The sequence below is a fragment of the Elephantulus edwardii genome, unplaced genomic scaffold, assembly GCF_000299155.1.
Source record: "Elephantulus edwardii isolate Elephantulus edwardi_28Jun2011 unplaced genomic scaffold, EleEdw1.0 scaffold00026, whole genome shotgun sequence".
Taxonomy (NCBI): Eukaryota; Metazoa; Chordata; class Mammalia; order Macroscelidea; family Macroscelididae; genus Elephantulus; species Elephantulus edwardii.
In genome coordinates this window covers 2,677,459-2,695,578 of record NW_006399776.1, presented here as the reverse complement: position 1 = coordinate 2,695,578, position 18,120 = coordinate 2,677,459, and the positions used below count along the sequence as shown (strand labels likewise).

General features: G+C 42.4%; 1 protein-coding gene and 1 pseudogene across 3 annotated transcripts in view; both read right to left on the bottom strand.

Annotated features, from left to right (window-relative positions):
• FRMD5 (FERM domain containing 5) overlaps positions 1–18,120 on the bottom strand; it is a 487,250-nt gene that overhangs the window by 58,301 nt on the left and 410,829 nt on the right. Inside the window, exons 2-4 of one of the 3 annotated variants that reach the window (XM_006882953.1) lie at positions 5,566–5,670; positions 1,904–1,946; positions 1,586–1,664 (exon numbers count right to left, since the gene is read on the bottom strand). In XM_006882953.1, coding sequence (XP_006883015.1) covers positions 1,586–1,664; positions 1,904–1,946; positions 5,566–5,670 — 227 coding nt within the window. Of the gene's footprint in view, positions 1–1,585; positions 1,665–1,903; positions 1,947–5,565; positions 5,671–18,120 lie in introns of those variants that run through there. The other 2 variants (XM_006882954.1, XM_006882955.1) reach the window with 2 other exon arrangements.
• On the bottom strand, positions 8,531–9,777 carry LOC102844565 (annotated as a pseudogene).

Sequence of the window (18,120 nt, the reverse complement as noted above, 5' to 3'; positions counted from 1 at the left end):
TGAGGGTTGTCTTTCCTGATCTTCCAAGCATGATATCCCTCTCAAAGGAATAACCTCTCCTTGCAACATGTCCAATGCACAAGAGAAGAATTTTTATCACCTGTGCCTTCAAAAAGCACTCAGGCTTCACCTTCTTCAAGACAGATCTGTTTGTTCTTTTGGCAGTCCATGGAAGTCCCGCACTCTTCTCCAACACCACAGCTCAAAGGCATCAATTCTCCTGTCATCCTTATTCACTGTCATATTCTCAGACACATAGCAAGTAATTGAAAAGACCATGGTATGAATTAGGCACACTTTAGCCCTCAAACTCCCATCATTGTTCCTTAATAATTTGAAGATATCCCTGACTGCGGATTTTCCCATTGCGATACATCTCCTAATCTCCTCACTGCTGGTGGCACCAAGGGTGTTGATTGTGGATCCAAGTAAGATGCCACAGTTTCAATCTTTTCTCCATCAGTCATTATGCTGCCTATGGGTCCATTTGGGAGGATTTTTGTTTTCTTGACAGTGAAATACAATCCACACTGAAGGCTGTATTCTTTGATCTTTTGTAGGAAGTACTTCAAGTCTTCCTCATTTTCAGCAAGCAGGATAGCGTCATCTGCATAACAGGTTATTAATGAGTCTTCCTCTGATCCTGATTCCACATCTTTCTTCATAGAGACTAGTGTCTTGAATAATCTGCTCAGCATACAGATTGAATAAGTATGGAGAGAGGATACAACCCTGACACATACTTTTAGTTGTTTTCTTTTGTATTTTAGAATTGGTTTGCATACAATAACCCATGTACATTGTGTTTAATTAATATAAATTGTATTTTTATAGTATTTCACTTACATTGAGCTTAATACAATAATTCATAAACATTGTATTTTATATAATTAATTATTATTGATCCATACCCATCATTATCTCTTCTTTTTGATTCCTCACTGAATCTTTTCTATTCCTTCAATACCTCATCCATCCACTAAACTCTGTTATCCTTTCTCTTTTTACATTGACTTCATTCATGTACACTATGTTTTACACAATCCTTCATTTTGCTATCCTTTCTTAATTTTAAACCAGGCAGTGTTCCCTTGTTATGTTTGCAACACAAAATCCATAGACATTAGACATAAGGAAAATATTTCTTATTAATTAGCTATTCTAGATCCCCTGGGAGTGACCAGTTCGAGGTGAAATACCCACAGTTCTTGAATGAGAGAAGCTCACTCTGTTCCAATTCCAAGAAAAATGAAAGCAAAGAATGCACATGAGAATACACATGGAAACAAAGTTCAGAGGAAGTAAGGTTCTGTTTTGCAACAATTCATTGCCACTACTTCTGCTGAGTCAATTCCAGCTCCTGGCCACTCTCCATTGGGTTTCTGCAGTTGGAGAGAGTAACTTAAGGAGGAGACTGCCAAGGGATTGCTGGTGGGTTTGTATCACTAACCCTTCTGTTACCAACTCCGTACTCAACCTACTATACCACCAGGCTCCTAGCCTACAAGACGACCTTCAAATTAGAAGACCTAAGATGTCACCATCCCCTTACACTATCTTCTGGGAGGAGAGTGTTTAAGCTCACCTGGTTATTTCCTCTTTCAGGGCAGCAGGGTCTGCAGGGTAAAACTTCACACGGAAACACATGGTGAATGGAGGCTGGGCTGCAGAGATAAAGAGGTGTATGTCAGAGAAGATTCTCCATCAGGAGATGATGGGGTCTTCCACTCTGGGATTAGCACGCCTTGGAACCATCAGAAAAGTGTGCTCATATGATTTGGGCCAACTTAAGCACAAAGCAGTGCAAAACGACATGTGAAGACCAAGACTTAATATGTGTGGGAAGTTTTAAAACCCCCTCCCCCAAGCATGAGACTCCTGTCTTTTCATAGAGAATACTTACATCTCAATTGCTTCACAACAGACTTTGTAAACTCCAACCAATGCTGAAATACAGAAAACAGAACACAAAAACCCTAATAAGAAGCAGTGTAGAATGTGTTTTATCCAATTTAAATAACTAGACAGATTGCAGCCCAGGGTGAAAGCAGCACCAAAGTTTGTGATAGATAGATTTGGAAAGTAAGGAATGCAATGATTTTTTTTTTCAAATAAACTTCCCATGGAACCAACTAAGAAAGGGGGACTGTTCTGGGTCAGATGCCATTTCTGGGCATCCCTGGAAATTCTATCTTCCAAAGCAAAGTACTGAAGTTCTGAGCTGTATTTCTGGCATGCCAGGAGGCACAGAGCAAGCACAATTGAGTGATGGGAACAAAGACCCATGTGGCTTGAGCAGGGAAAAGCTGACTTTTATGGGTTGTGACTGTTATGTGTCAAAGGTTGGGGACAAAAGCTTTTAGTAGCAGTTCTACAAAGTACTGCCATGTGAATACAGAGGATACTGCTAGCATTTGTAAAAACTAATGTCAGAAATGAGGAGAAGTGGGCCAGGATGACTGTGTTGTCCATCTTTCTTTGAACAGTGTATACTGTCAGCCTTTATGTAAGAGAATACTTTTCAGCGTCCCTTGGTATCAAATGGTGTTTGGAGTCTGCCTCATAAGATAATAAACCAAAACTGATGTTTAGGATTGGTGAATAAAAAGATTCCTATTTTCCTTGGCTATTCATAGAGGCAGGCACAGTAGCAATATATCCCCTCACCCCCAGCATTTATTTGAGCAAAGGAAGCAATGAGGTCACTCTATAGCTCTTTCCCAGTTTTACACAGATGCCTTATAAAAATTCATTATTGATGCTGTGGCTCTTATGCTAACTAGGAAATCTGCCAATTTTCAGAGAACTGAAATTGCTGTGATTTGGGATTTGATTATCTGGAAGTAGCTTAATGTCATTAGATGTTAAGTTCTGTGAGGGCAGAAAACGTGTTTGTCATGTACACTGCCATATTCCCAGGCCTAGCAGAGTGCTCAGGACTGGTGCAGGACTGGAGGTCCATGGCTTCTATTTTGGCTACTTCCACTTAGAGGAATGTCCTGGCAGAATCCGCCCTCTGGCAGGAAAGCAGCCAGGGCCATGCAGGCAGCATCCTGGCCTCCCTTGATTCCCAGCTCTCACCTTCTGGGCTGGCCATGGGTCATGCAGTTAATGGACCCACTAAGAGCCAGTTCTTCCGTCAGCTCCACATGGATAATCTGGGCTGACATTCTGCTCTCTTGCTTCCTCTGATCTGAGTTCCCACGAGGCTGGCAACTCATTATAGCCATTCAATGTGGTTAAGAGGTCCTTCTCACATTACACGGCCTACCGAGGCTTAGCTTCACAGGGGAGCAAAGGGAAAAGATGAAATTGCTCTTCAGAAAGAACTGAGATTGCAGGCAGTGCCAATGAAGGAGCAGGAAGCTGGTCTGCTCAGAGCACATCAGAACTGTGAACAGAGAGGAGAATGCTGCCAAGTATCATTACAGACTTAGTATATAGAACACCTCTAGGCTAAACTGATTAAAAGAAACAAAGGAAGATAGAAACGAAGAGGAATGATTGTGAGGTGTATATAAGTAGAAGGCAGGAAAAGCTGAATGAAAAACAGTGTCTTATAACCACCATGGCAACAGCAACAGGAAAGACTAGTTTTAGTTTGTACAAGGAGAGCTCAGGAAAAGATTGATCTGAGAGGATTAGGAAGGGGTGGGAAGGGAAGGCAAAGCTGCCACAGCTTGTCCAAGAGATTCTAAGAACCTGGTAGAGAAATCTTGACAGGATCCCAACAGTATGGTATGGTCAAAGTCACCTTTTTACCACTCTCTGCCTTAATCTGGGTCCCAGAATTTCCAACAAACTAATAACGTGGGGTTGGGAAGAAGGGGCCAGGTGAAGGGGAAAAAAGAAGATTTGGAGAGATGAGTTTCCTTCTTTATTTAGACCAAGGACCCTGTTCAGCACAAGCTCCAGACTCTGGGGATTTGAAGGGGCGTGAGAGAGAGAGAGAATGAAGGCATTTCAGCTTTAGGGTCTGAACTGGAAACAGTAGTCAGTGGGGGGATGGCAGCTTCCCAGGAGGAAAAGGTGAGTCCCCAGACTCCAGAGTCCTGCTGATGAGAGAATGGGTGTGAGGCTGTGTTCAGATTACCTGCTGACCTAGTAAAAGAGGCTGATTTTAGGGGGAAAAGGGAGCCTTCTCTCTCCATCTGTGTCACAAATTAGTAGAACTGGCATGACATCTCTTTTAAAAGTCCATGTCTCCCCAATCCTCAGGACTCCTTAAGTCTCTCTGACCTCCATCACTCCTCCCTTGAGGCACTGAGTCACATAACTCAAAGGCTCAAAAGTATGAGTTCTGCACATGGATCACTAAAAGATCTAACAAGTTTGTCCTGGAGAGGGTGAAACCAAGCTGCGCGTTAGAGGCAAGGATTTTGAAGCTTTGTTTCACATACTTTGGGCATGTTGCCCAGAGGAACCAGTCTTTGGAGAAGGACATCATGGGTGGAGGGACAGCACAGGAGAGGAAGATCCCGGATGAGATGGATTGACACAGTGACTGAGTTAATGGGGGTAGTTGTATCAGAGACAGTGAGATTAGTTCAGCATAGAGCAGGGTTCAGAGCTGTCATGTATGCGTTGTAGGTGACTCGACAGCAAATAACCACCACCATTCCCTCTTGGAGATGGAGAGTTCCGCACTTCTTTTTAAACTTATTTTTATTGTTTCATTCTTGTATATTGTTTCTGGGTTTAGGTTTTTTTTGTCTCCAACCCTTCCCTCTTTGTATATCCATACCCATCTCACTGGGTATCATTCTGTTTTTACAATAATGGTTCTATAGAGCATTTGTTCTTATACATCTGAGTTAGTTCACTCAACATAATGCTCTCTAGCTTTTCCTATGTTTTATAGCATTTTTCAAAATCATTGCTTCTGAGTGTTCCATAGTATTCCATTGTATGACTGTACCATCGTTTTTCAATCCAGTAATTTTTTTGATGGGGATTTTGGCTATTTCCATGGTCTTGCTATTGTGAATAATGCTGCTATGAACATTGATTTACAAATCTCCATTTGTATCTCAGTTTTGTTTTCCTTGGGATATATTCCTAGCAATGAAATAGCTGGGTCATATAAAATCTCTATGTTCAGCTTTTTGAGGAAACATCAAACTGCTTTCCAGAGTGGCTGTGTCATTTACAAACACACCAACAGTGTATGAGAGTTCCAATCTGTCCACACCCTCAACAACATTTATTGCTTGCTGTCCTGTTAAACTTTGCCACTGTTACTAGAGTGAGATGGTATCTCATTGCTATTTGGATTTGTATGGACTTCCTTCTTAAGGACAGACATCTCAGATCAAACAAAGTGAAACAAAATCTACTTGTAAAAATAGTCCAACACTATCTAGTGAATAAGCCCCACTGCAGGGGTGGTGTCAAGTCACTTTTATACCTGTGCCTATTTGCATTGTGCCTGGATGAAGGAGTCTTCATGCCAAGACAGTGAAGCCTTTACAGAGTGAGGACTGACTCCAAAGGCTGAATATGAAAAGGCACCATTAAGGCCTTAGGCACTAACCCTGTCCTTTTGTGCTTTACATATTGACTTACCCGCTGCTTGTCAGGGTCCACAAATCTGATCCCAAAATAGTCTTTCTCAAGTAGGTTCAGGTGGTGGCAAAGAAGGTCAAACAGGTACTGGCCTTTGGCATCTCTCTGCAAAAAAAGCAGGTTCCATTGAGAAATGAATGGGCTCATTTTTATAGTCATTAAAAACTGTGTAGCAAACAACAAATGTTTAGGGTGGAGAAACTGGAACCCTTATTCACTGTTGGTGAGAGTGTAAAATGGTGCAACCACTATGGAAGGCAGTATGGTGCTTTCTCAAAAAGTTGGAAATAGAAATACCACTTGACCCAGCAATTCCACTACTGGGAATATACCCCAAAGAAACCAGAACTGCCTCCCAAGCAGATATATGCACAGCCATGTTTATTGCTGCTTTGTTCACAATAGCAAAGAGCTGGAAACAACCCAAGCGCCCATTACAAACGAATGGATAGAGAAGTTATGGTACATTTACACAATGATATATTATGCAGCACTGAAAAACAAAAAGAATTTATATTATACAAAATGGGTGACCATGGAGGACATTATGCTGAGTGAAATAGCTCACTTAAAAAAAAAAGATAAATACTGCATAATGCCACTATTACAAAACAGGACTGACATGGGGATTGAGGGAAAACAGAAAAGAGGGGATAAATAATGTACACAGCATTGAAACAGATGAGGAAGAGAACAGTATGAAAGGAATATATGATTAGGTATTATTGGCATGACAAAGGTCTAGATTAAGAATTGTATAGTAAAGTGGTCTGTGTGTGTGTGTGTGTGTGGGTGTGTGGGTGTGTGGGAAAAGAATGCATTAACAATGAAAGAAGCAAACTGTGGGGAAGAGAAAAGGGAGGAAAATGTGCAACAATGAATGAATGGAAATCCAAGTTCTTTACAAACTTTCATTAAAATTTAAAAAAAGAGAAAAGATAGGAAAAAAACCCCAAACAAACCAGTGTGTAATGGTTGTATAGGAGCCATGGCAAGGAGTTGTACCGAAACCAAAGTCAAGTGGTTTGAATCCCTTCTATATGACTTACTGGCTCTGAAAACCCACTAGAGGGTAGGCTATGAGTCGATTCTGACTTGACGATGTGTAACAACAAGCAGAGTTGTATACAGGTATTAAAAGGGCACATGCCCATAACTACTCCCTCCAGGCTGTCATGTGGATTTGGGATTCTTTGGAATTCTGAGGCTTTCAGCACTTGACAGGAGCCTAAGAACGTGTTTTCTTCTGTGTAGTCAAACACTTAACCATTTTTGCCACTCAGAGACTTCACATACACATACATTTCCTCTTTTAAAGATATAAATAATATAGGATACTTATATGATCCTGTTACCTGTTTTTCTTCTCCCTCCCCTCTCCTTAGTATATTTTAGAAATTCTGCTGTGGTGAAATACATATGTACATGTAGCCTCCCAGTTTTTAACAGCTGCATACCATCTAACACAACTCATTGCTCTCAAATTGATTCAAATTCATAGCAACCTAATAGGTCAGGATGGGATTGCCCCACTGGGTTTCCAAGGCTGTGCGTGATGCTGGGAAGGGTGGAGGGTCAGTGAAGGAAAGGAACACTCTCAACCAGGTGGATTGAAACGATGACTGCTGCAATAGGCTCTTCTAGCTCAGGAATTGTGAGGATGGCATTACATAGAATAAGGTTCAGATCTGTTGTTCATAGGGTCTCTATGAGTCTTACTTGACTCAACAGCATCTAACCACTACCACAACACAAATATCTTTGCAGAAATAGCTGGCCACAGTTTTCTTCAGGAGAGTAGCTAGTGGGTTCAAAACAACAAACTTTCGGTTAGTAGCCAAGTGCCTATCAGCTTACTAGATCTACTTTATAGAACAGTCTAACAAACATAAATTTCTTTTTCCAGTTCCACACTGGTGGAATTTGTTAATCTTGCTATTACAAGCAATGTGGACACCTTATCTCTCTGTGTGCCTCTCTCTCTCCCTGCCATCAAGTCTGAACAAACTCATAACTGACCCACTAGCATGTTTTCAGAGGCTGTAAATTATGCAAATGGAGCCTGTCGCTCTTCCTCCTGCAGACCAGCTGGTGGATTCAAGCTGCTCGAGAGGGGCCACCTTGGAGTCAGCAGAACAGCCAGGCAACCACAGCTCCCCAGTGAATACACAGAGCTCTTTAATATTGTTACCACTTAACACCATCAGTGGCTCCATGTTGTTCTCAGGATAAAATCCAAATTCTGTTCATGGCCCTCCGGGCTCTATATGACCTGGCTTCTCTTAGATCTCAGCTAAAATATTTTTCTGGCTATGATCTTCCTATTTCTGAACACCCAAGGCTTTTCTGCACTGGACCTCTGCATTTGCCCACTCTGTCTGGAATGTTCTTCTTCACTTTGTTCAACAAGTTTCTTTCCTTGTGGTCTCAGCTCAAATGTCTCTTCTGCTAAGAGATCTTTCCTATATAGAGTAGCATTTTTCTGTTTCCCCCCTCCACCACATATATGATGTTGTCATGTGTTATAGTGTTGTCATAGTGACCCTATGTACAACAGAGGAAACCACTGTGGAGTTTGGCACCATCCATGCTATATCTGAGCCTGTTGTTGCAACCACTGTATCAATCCATCTCATCAAGTGTCTTCCTCCTTTCACTGACCCTCTACTCTACCAAGCATGGTGTTCTTTTCCAGGGGAAGGTCTTTCCTGATAACACGGCCAATGTATGTTAGAACAAGTAAGCCTCACCATACTTTTTCCTTCCTTCCTTCCTTCCTTTGTGTAGAAATGAACAACTTTATTTGAAAACACCCAACATCTTAGAAAATCAACTAGGAAAATAGACACTTTTTACTAAGTAACTTATCTTTAAAACCAGACAGTGATTTTATCCTGCTTGATATTTGGAATGATAGAGCTGTATAGGACCCTCATCCCTTGTTTTTATTCCCTGTAAAATCTATCTAGAAAGGAATCCTTTGTTCTGTCTTGCTATTGGTCAGTTTGGATGTCTTTTCTTCAATAGAATGAATGCTTGATGAAAGAACTTTGCCACATTTATCTATCTATTCAAACCACTGTCTTCACCAGAGTGGTTTTGGCTAAGTCATTAGATATATACTCTGAATTTCCTGATCCAAAGCTCTCGGATTTGGAACATGAATTTCCATCTCCATCTATGAGGTGGCAGTGGGTCTCAGTCTCCTTCTCCAGATGGACCCTGATGTAGAGGAACTGCTCTTACTTGAGTTTCTGGCCCTCAGTCTCAGTTCTGACCTGGTGAAGCTCCTCCTTCAGGATCCGATCTGAGCCTGGATCTGTGTGAACTGCGTGCAGTAGTTACCTTTGTTCTTGGTCAGGGAGCACTTCAAGAGTGTTTCATTACCAGGAGGGACGGCAGCTTGATCTCCAGGGTCTGCAGGCTGCACTTTATTTCTGTCAGCTCGTTTCTGGCCGAGGTGACTGTGCCAGGAGCATCTGAAATCTGCTGCTGCAAGGTGGCACTCTTCTCGTTGAATCAGGCCTCCGTGTCCCTGTGGTTCTGATTTGCAAGCTCTTCGTACTCCGCATATTGTTATGCAGGACCGTGAAGTCGACCCCAGGGGCCGTATTCATCTCCATGTTCACACTGTCCCCAGCCACGCACTGCATTTCCCTTCCATGCCTTCATTTCCTCCTCATGATTCTTCTTTAGATACGTCATCGCCTCACTCAGGGATTCTTACTACAGCTCCTGGTCAGTCCTGCACAGGGTCAGCTCATCCAGGGCTCCCTGAAGCCCAATGATGTCAGCATTGACACTTTGGTGAAGGGCAAGCGTGGTTTCATACTATAGCCGGGAATCATCGGCAGCCAGTCTGGCTTTATCAATTGGAGAATGACATTGGCGTTGACAGTAGTGGAAGAGATAATCTTGTTTTTAAGATCCTCAATGGTTAGGTGGTATAAGTTGTAGTCATGATCAAGTCCACTGCCAAAATCTAGGACCATATTTTTCATTACAACCCTTGATTTTTCTCTCCAGTTTGGCATGTGCTTCCTCCAAAGCCCACATTTTATCCTGGTAGGATGCCAGGCAGTCATTGAGGTTCTGCACCATCACCTTTTCATTTCCAGGGGACAGTCCCCCTTCATCTCCAGCAAAGCCAACACAAGCAGCATTTCCAAGGGAACCAGCAGCGTGGCTCCTACCAGAAACATTGCTCACCATCCTCTTTTCGTTTCTTTTTTACCATCCTCTTTTCTAAAGAGCATTCGGGCGCTGCTTCTTTCAGACTTGTTCATTTTTTTGTGAGATCTATGCCAAAGCGAGAGATGACACATCCCTGGTGCACACCCTTTCCAATTTTGAACCATGCCCTGTATCCTTGCTCTGTTCTGAGGACTGTCTCCTGGTCCAAGTATAGGTTGCGCATAAGCACAATCAAATGTTCTGGATTCCCATTTTTCTCAGAGTCAGCCACAGTTTGTTGTGATCCACACAGTCAAATGCCTTTGCATAATCAATGAAACATAGATAGACATTCCTCTGGTATTCCCTGCTTTCAGCTAAGATCCATCTAACATTAGCTATAATATCGCTAGTACCACAGCCTCTTCTTAACCCAGCCTGCGTGTTACGCAGTTCTCTGCTGATGCCCTGTTCTAGTCGTTTTGGGAAAATCTTCAGAAGAATTTTGTTTGCATGTGATATCAATGATATTGTTTGATAATTTTTGCATTCTGTCAGGTCACCTTTCTTTGGAATGGGAAAAAAATATTGATTTCTTCTAGTCAGTTGGCCAGGTGGTTGTCCTCCAGATTTCTTGACACAACTTGGTGTGCACATTGGGGCAGAGGGTTTTTGTTGAAATATGTCAATTGGTATGCCATCATTTTCTGGGGCCTTGTGTTTTGCCAATTCTTTCAGAACAGCTTAAACTTCCTTCATCATCACAGGCTTCTGCGCATACATTGTTTCATGAAATTCTTCTGTGTCCGCCAATTCCTTTTGATACAATGACTCTGTACACTCTTTATCTTCTTTGAACACTTCCTGGATCATTTAATATTCTGTCCAAAGCATCCTTAAGTATTGCAACTTGAGGCTTGAATTTGTTCTTCAGTTCCTTCAGCTTAAGGAATGCCAAGCGAGTCTGGTTCCTTTGATTTTCTGATTCTAGCTCTTTGCACATTTCATTATAATACTTTACTTTGTCCTCCTGTTCTGCCTTTTGAAATCTGTTCAGCTCTTTAAATATATTGATTTTTTCCTCTTTGTTTTGGCTTCTTGGTACTCTAGTACAATTTTCAGAGTCTCTTCTGACATCCACCTTGGTCTTTTCTACCTCCTCTGCCACTGTGGCCTGAACAGATGCACCTTAGTCCTCAAACTGACATCACTACTTCTGAATAATCTGGAGAGGTCCCTAACCGCAGACTTTCCCAGGGCAATGCATCTCCTTATTTCCTGACTGCTGACATCAAGACTGTTAATTGTGGATCCAAGCAAGAGGAAACTGTTCACAGTTTCCAATCTCCTTTCATCCATCATGATGTTGCTTACTGGTCCATAAAAAAAGGTTAGTTTAGATGCATCTTAGCTACAATTCAAGTGGCAACTTTGCTTTTTAATATTTAAAGAAGCCCTAATCAAAGTCTGTATTGAGGTTTCAAATAACTTTGATTCAGCCTTCTTTAAGTGTAAAAAAGCAAAGCTGTCACTATGCTGGAAAAGACAGAGGGTTAGCAAAAGAGGAGAAGATCCTTAAATTGACACAGTGACTACAACAATGAGCTCATGCATGGCAGAAATGCTGATAGTACAGGACAGAGCAGGGCTCTAATCTGCTGCTCATAAGGTCCTTACAAATTTTATTTCAAACAAGTATCAAAGTATTCATGTGTAACAACCTTAACTATCTTGTTGATCTACTTGTTTATTCAATTATTGCAGCTCTCTTACTAGACATGGTTTTCATGAAGGCAGAAATTTTCCTCATATTTAACATAAGGCTTGCAACATGGCAGGTAGGCTTTTTAGAATTATTTATTGAATAAAAAATGATCAAATGAATAGAAAGTAATGAGCTGACTATAAAGTTTAAAAAATGTTAGGAAAACAGGCTGTGTCTAACCATAATCTTCTCCTCCTGAGATCTTCCTGGGTAGAAGAAAGAGTTGGGAAGAGAATGACTTACTTGCAGGAAACCTTCAGAGAATCTGCAACTCGGCAAGGTCCTTAGTGGTCCCTGCAGCTCAGCACAGAAGCTTGCCTCGAGTGGGTCCATGTCTAGACTTGTACCCAATTCGAGATTATCTAACAAGATGTGCAGATGACACAATCCTGCTTGCTGAAACTGAGGCGGACCTGAAGCGCTTGCTGTAGAAGGTCAAGGACTGCAGCCTTCAATATGGATTAAAGCTCAAAATTAAGAAAACAAATATTCTCACCACTGGGCCTCTTGGCAGCATCATTATAGCTGATGAAGAGATTGAGATTGTTGACAGCTTCAGTCTGCTTGGCTCTAAAGTCAACGCTCTTGGTACCAGCAGCCAGGAAATTAAAAGACTAACTAATTGCATTAGAAAAGTCTGCTGACAGAGACCTCTCCAAAGTACTGAAGAGCAACAATATCAGTCTGGAAACTAAGGTGTGACTGATCCAGGCCATGGTCTTTGCAATTACTTTCCATGCATCAGAAAGCTGGACAGTGACTAGGGATGATAGAAGGAGAGTTGATGATGCCTTTGAGCTTTGGTGCTGGAGAAGAGTATTAAATATACCATGGACTTTTAGGAGAACAAACAAGTTTGTCCTAGAGATGGTGAAGGCAGGCCGATCCTTGGAGGCAAGGCTCTATCTGACATACTCTGGACATGTTGCAAGGCAGGATCAGTCCTTGGAGAGGGACGTCATGATTGGAAGGCTGGAAGGACAGTGCAGCAGAGGAAGACCCTCAATGAGATGGATTGATTCGGTTACTGGAGTAATGGGGATGGATATGTTGGAGGATAGAGCAGGGTTTAGGGCTGTTGTACATAGGGTCACTATGAGTCGCAGGTGACTCGACGGCACATAACAACAATAACAACCACCACCACCACCACCACCACCACAACCACCACCACTACCACCAAGATCTAAAGTACTTTACACAGAAGGGGCTGGTCTTGCTCCAAGAGCTAGTAGGTCTTTAAGATCATTGTGAAAGGTTTACACTTTCCCTCTGCTTGCTCACCCTTTCCAATCCAAGGAAAACTAAGAAAGGGCACCAAATAGCAGAGAGTATCTTAAGAAACTTCTTTGCAGGAATTGAAGGATGCATGGGGAAGAAAGAAAGATCATGTGATCTTCCCTCCTGTGGAGTTTTCCTTCTTCATAGAAAGAAAATGGAAACATGGCTTTTTAGTAGTAATATTTGTATTATAAAATGCATTGCATATTCTCTAAAACTACAAAGAAGGATCTTTTCTTTCTTGTCATTTCTCAGGATCATGGTGAAACAAATGTGAAGTACCTTTAAGTTCCTATTTATCTGAATGATAGGTGTGTCATCATTTTGAGCTACAAGGCTCTTGAATGGATTAATGAACAGAAATCTCTCCCTTTTCTATTTCTCTAGGCATAGGTGGTTGGGGTACAATGGGGAGGAATCAGGAATGGACTCTGTACTTGTTGCAGAATTCCATGAAGTTTAAATTCCCAGTAGAAACATACTGGCAGAAGCTTGTCAGCACTGCGGTGTTGTCTTTCACAGAGAGCTGCCACATGCCCGTCCTTCAGGGAGCTCACCGAAGGCCGAGGCTGAGACCGCAGCCGGTGGAGTTGCCCGAGGCAGCCTTTGGGCAGAAGTCACACACAACTGAGCCATCATCGTAGGTTTCCTACAACAAGTTGCTGGTAGGGAAAAGAGTTTAGATTTTATAACTTTGTCTTTTTTTTTTGTACTTCTAGAAGTAGCTGGTGACACAGTAGTTAAACTGACTTGGCTGCTAACTAAAAGGTCAGCCAGCAGTTTGAACCCATCAGCAACTCTGCAGGAAAAAGATGTGGCAGTCTGCTTCCATAATGATTTATAGTCCTGGAGACCTACAGCACACTTCTGCTCTCCCATATAGGGTCACTGTGAATTGGTTCAACTTGATGGTAGAGGGTTGGTTTGGGCTGGGTTTGTGTTTGTACTTTCAGATGCCAAATTTACTGCATAATAAGGATGTCCTTCCTCTCCATGGTTCCCTGTCCTCAATTCAGTTGTTTCTGGAATATTCTGTGGCAACCAATCTACTCCTTTGGTGAGGTGGCAAAGCCCTGAGCTTCCATTTATCTTTTCCTTAAGTTAGCCTGGCACTATGGCTAAGCTCCACATTGTGCTTTGCCTGTTGTGCCATTGATTATACTGGAGCAACAGGCTTTTGTGCTCACAGGAGATTACTGTTTAGTCACAGAGTCCGAGCTCCAGGCCTAAGGACATTTATCTTCAGGACAAGTGAACTGAGATGGAGCACCCAAAACCTCACCTTCTAGCTGAATCTTTGAGTGTAAACTCTTTCCAGAGACATTACTGGGTCAAGATAACTTAAGCACTCATTTAGAAATCAATTTCTAATGTATAAGCCCTAACAGTGCCCAACTCTTGGTAACAGTAGTCAGGAAATCAAAAGATGAATTGCACTGGGAAAATCTGCTGTCAGGGACCTCACCAGAGTACTGAGAAGCAATGATGTCAGTCTAGAGACTAAGGTGCACCTGATTCAGGCCATGGTCTTTGCAATTACTTGTTATGCATTAGAGAACTGGACAATCACTAAGGATGACAGATGAAGAACTGATGCCTTTGAGTTGTAGTGCTGAAAAAGAGTCTTGAACATACCATGGAGAACAAACAGATTTGTCTTGGAGAGGGTGAAACCAAGTTTCTCCTTGGAGGCAAGGAGTTTGAAGCTCTGTCTCACATACTTTGGGCATGTTGCAAGGAGAGACCAGTCCTAGGGGAAGGACATCATGCTTGGAAAGGTGGAGGGACAGCACAGGAGAGGAAGACTCTGGATGAGATAGATTGACAAAGTAACTGGAATAATGGGGGTAGCTGTTATACATAGGGTTGCTATGAGTCACAAGTGACTCAATGGCACATAACAACAACAGTGCTTACATATATTTGAAAATAATAGTGCATAAGTGCAACCCATTCATTCTCTATATAATGTATAGAGTGATTCAGGAGGCCCTTAGAATTGTTCTGCAACTCTAAAAGGTTGGGAAATATTCTCTTTCGAGCTCTTGTGTGGAATTCCTCAGTCTGGTCTTACATGGTTAGCCCGTTTCACAGAAAGGACTACAGCAGCAAGAAGCAAACAAGTTTGGGCCAGTGACCTGAACCATTCAAAGTCAATTGCATTTTCCACCTCATTATTTGTACTCTAATTAGGAGAGGAGCTTTAAAAATTTTAACCCATTATGGAGTCAATCCCAGGAGGCCTGGTATGATGGACGGAAAGTCTCCACTCATTAGGCTTCAGCTTACTCAACCCTCCCTACCTGTGTTGCAGGAGGATCTTAAGAGGAAACTAAATGAGGCTTGAAATGATTGTGCCTCACTTAAGGTCACAGGACAAGAGTGATCACAGCTTTCTCACATCCTGGGCTACATACTGTTAACTGGAGCTGGCCCTGGATTTATGGCCCTTAGAGAAGTCAGTGGCAAGATAGAGGGGAAATCACAAAGTAAGTTCTAAAGCACAAGAGCCCAGAGGTGGAATTAGATCATGTCAATATGAGGGCTTTGAGAAGGCAAGAGCTGAACAAGTTGTCTCCAGAGCATTGACAGAAAGGACTGGCAACAAGGATGGGATGGCATCTCAGGCTTCCTTCCATTTTAATGTCATATTAATCTTCTTGTAGTCCAGACACTTCCTTGTCCTTATGAATGTCCTCTCAAGGGCATGTCCATTGCCAATGTTTTCCAGGTTCGGGAGCAAATGTGCAAAAAGCACTTTAAAGTCACAGAGGAGTAGTCACATTAGCTCAACTTCTCAGGGGCATGGCATAAGTGAACCTGCAGAAAAGTTGAATTAATTACTGGGGTGTAGTTCCTGCCCCTGAGTTCATACACCACACCCAGCCCAGCTTTCTGAGGCATAGGGAGGATTAGGGGCACAAGTGTTAACAGCAGGTCCCCAGATTTCCTAATCTCAGCACCTTCCACACTAATTTACATGTTCTTTGAAAAGAAGGAGCCCCCGCTGAGCTCCTGGCCCTGGGAGCCTACTTTTCTTGCTTAGTCTAAAACCAACACAATCTGTCCTAGACCTGCTGAAGCTGCAGTTTGAGAAGCCACTCTGTTCGCCCTGGAAGAGGACCAGGTAGCGCATTGGCGGGGGTGGGGTGGGGGTGTATGTATGTTTGGGGGGTGTAATGCAGAGATTTCCATCTGTAAATGACATTGTCGTGTAGCTCATCACTAGGGCCACAGCTGGGCTGTGTCCAAGCTGTCTCTTTTCCTACTCTCAGAGACGACACACTCCAGAATTCTGTAGCATTCGGGGAAGAACCACTCTAATCTTAGGACTGCCAGCTTTGTTGTTACAGTTAGGTGGTTTCTGCTCAGTGCTGGGAAGGGAGGCATGAATTTAGATAACAATAAGACCACAGAGTTAGGACTGTAGATGAGGGACTTGCAGGGGCTGGTCTGGAAAGCCTTCCAGGAGAAGCAGGGTGAGTGGACTGTCTGATCTACATTGTGAATGCTGGTGGCTCCGAATGAACACACTCTGGGAAACTGGGACTCTAAACAAAGAACTGTGGGCTCTTCGTGCCCTTCCTCCCCCTTTTATCTGCCAGAGTGATGAGCAGTTGGTCACCTGGGGATTTCAGAGAAGAGTCAGAGGCTCTGGTTAGCTTCCATAGCTTTAACTCCAGAGAGAATCAATTATGTCTTCTCAGAGAGACTGAGGTTATATGCTAAATTATGGAAATATATTTTGAAAAAATTTTTTTATTCTAATCAATGTGAAAACATTAAAAGGTATGGTGTCTCCCAGAACTATATGATGTTTGATCCTCTACCTCACTCAGCTCTGGCTTCCCACCTTTAGGATGGTGTCAGGAAGCCGCCTTTCCCTCCAAGGCATTGAGCAGGAGTTGGTTCAGTAGCATGTATTTGAGATTTTTCTATTCTTCTTCTGAAGAAGTCTGGGAAGAATGGCCAAGTGGTAAAGAAAAGAGGTAAGCCTGTGCCCTGAGTGGACAGACTGAGAAAATAATGGCCATTCTCACAAGCTCGGGAACCTTCACTGTGGACATGTAGCCAGACTCAACCCATGTACTTGGTCAGAGACAGTTGACTTTTGATCACTGACTGACGAATCTCATTGCTGAAGCTTTTTCTTGTTCTACCCCATTCAACCTGAAGGAAGACAGAGTTCTAGAAGACAGGAATTTGGTAAGAAAAATACAGTTTTTATAGACAATTGTCCCTTGAACACTATGAGTTTGCGACAAGGGAGCAGTGAGTTAAAATATCGCAATTATCTACCTGTAACCCCACATGAAGCTAATTTTCTCCATGTGACCAATTCACCTTTCCAGTAAACTGTGGACTGAAGCAAAAGAACGATTTCTTGGATTTTAGACTGCTGGTAGTAATCAGCATTCCTAGCCAGTGTGTTGTTAAAGGTTTAGTTGTAGATTAGGTCTCTGGTTTTAAGCTTCACCATAATCTCTTGAGAGATGGAATTCCAGCCCAGTTTTATAGATAAGGACATGGTAGCTCTGAGCAATTAAACGACTGGTGTGAGGTGACAAGTTAAGAAGTACAAGGATTTGATTCCAACTTCTGTGTTCTTCCTAAAGACAGTTGACTTCCCAGATCTCTCTTTCTGCTCCCTCTGTCTCCTTGCCAACACTAAACTCCTGGAAGGGAGACAACGCCAGCACTCAAGAAGACTGGCTGCTTTCTTTTATGGGATGTGTCTAGCTTAGAATATAACACACATGCAGGTACTGGCCAAGAAACCATTTATGTCTACTTTTTTATCTGACAATTATAGTAAGTGTGGAGGTGGGAAGAAAATGGGAGAACAGCTCCAGGGTGGTTCAGTGACCCCATGAGGATGTTGAACTGGCTATGTTTCTCCTGACCCTAGCCACTCAAAGCACTCACTGCAATGCCAGAAATGTCCAGGTTTGTCAAATAACATGTATGTTTGTCCTTTAAAACAAAAGAAGGGACAATGAATGAATGAAAATCCAAAATCTCTCTAAATGTTCATTAAAATTAATAAAATAAAATTTTAAAAAAATAAAAGAAGGGGAAGGCAAGAAAATTATTTGTTCAACTAGAGGCAAGGGAAAGTTCATTTGCAAAAAAATTTCTAGCCTTCCTTCACAAGTTACTGAAGTAACATTATATGAAAAAAGCGCGCGCACGTGTGTCTGTGGTGTGTGAGAGAGAGAAAGAGAGAGAGAGAGAGAGAGAGAGAGAAAGAGAAAGAGAGAGAGAGAGAGAGAAAGAGAGAGAGAGAGAGAGAGAGAGAGAGAAAAGGAGAATAGAGTGAGCGTCACACAAATACA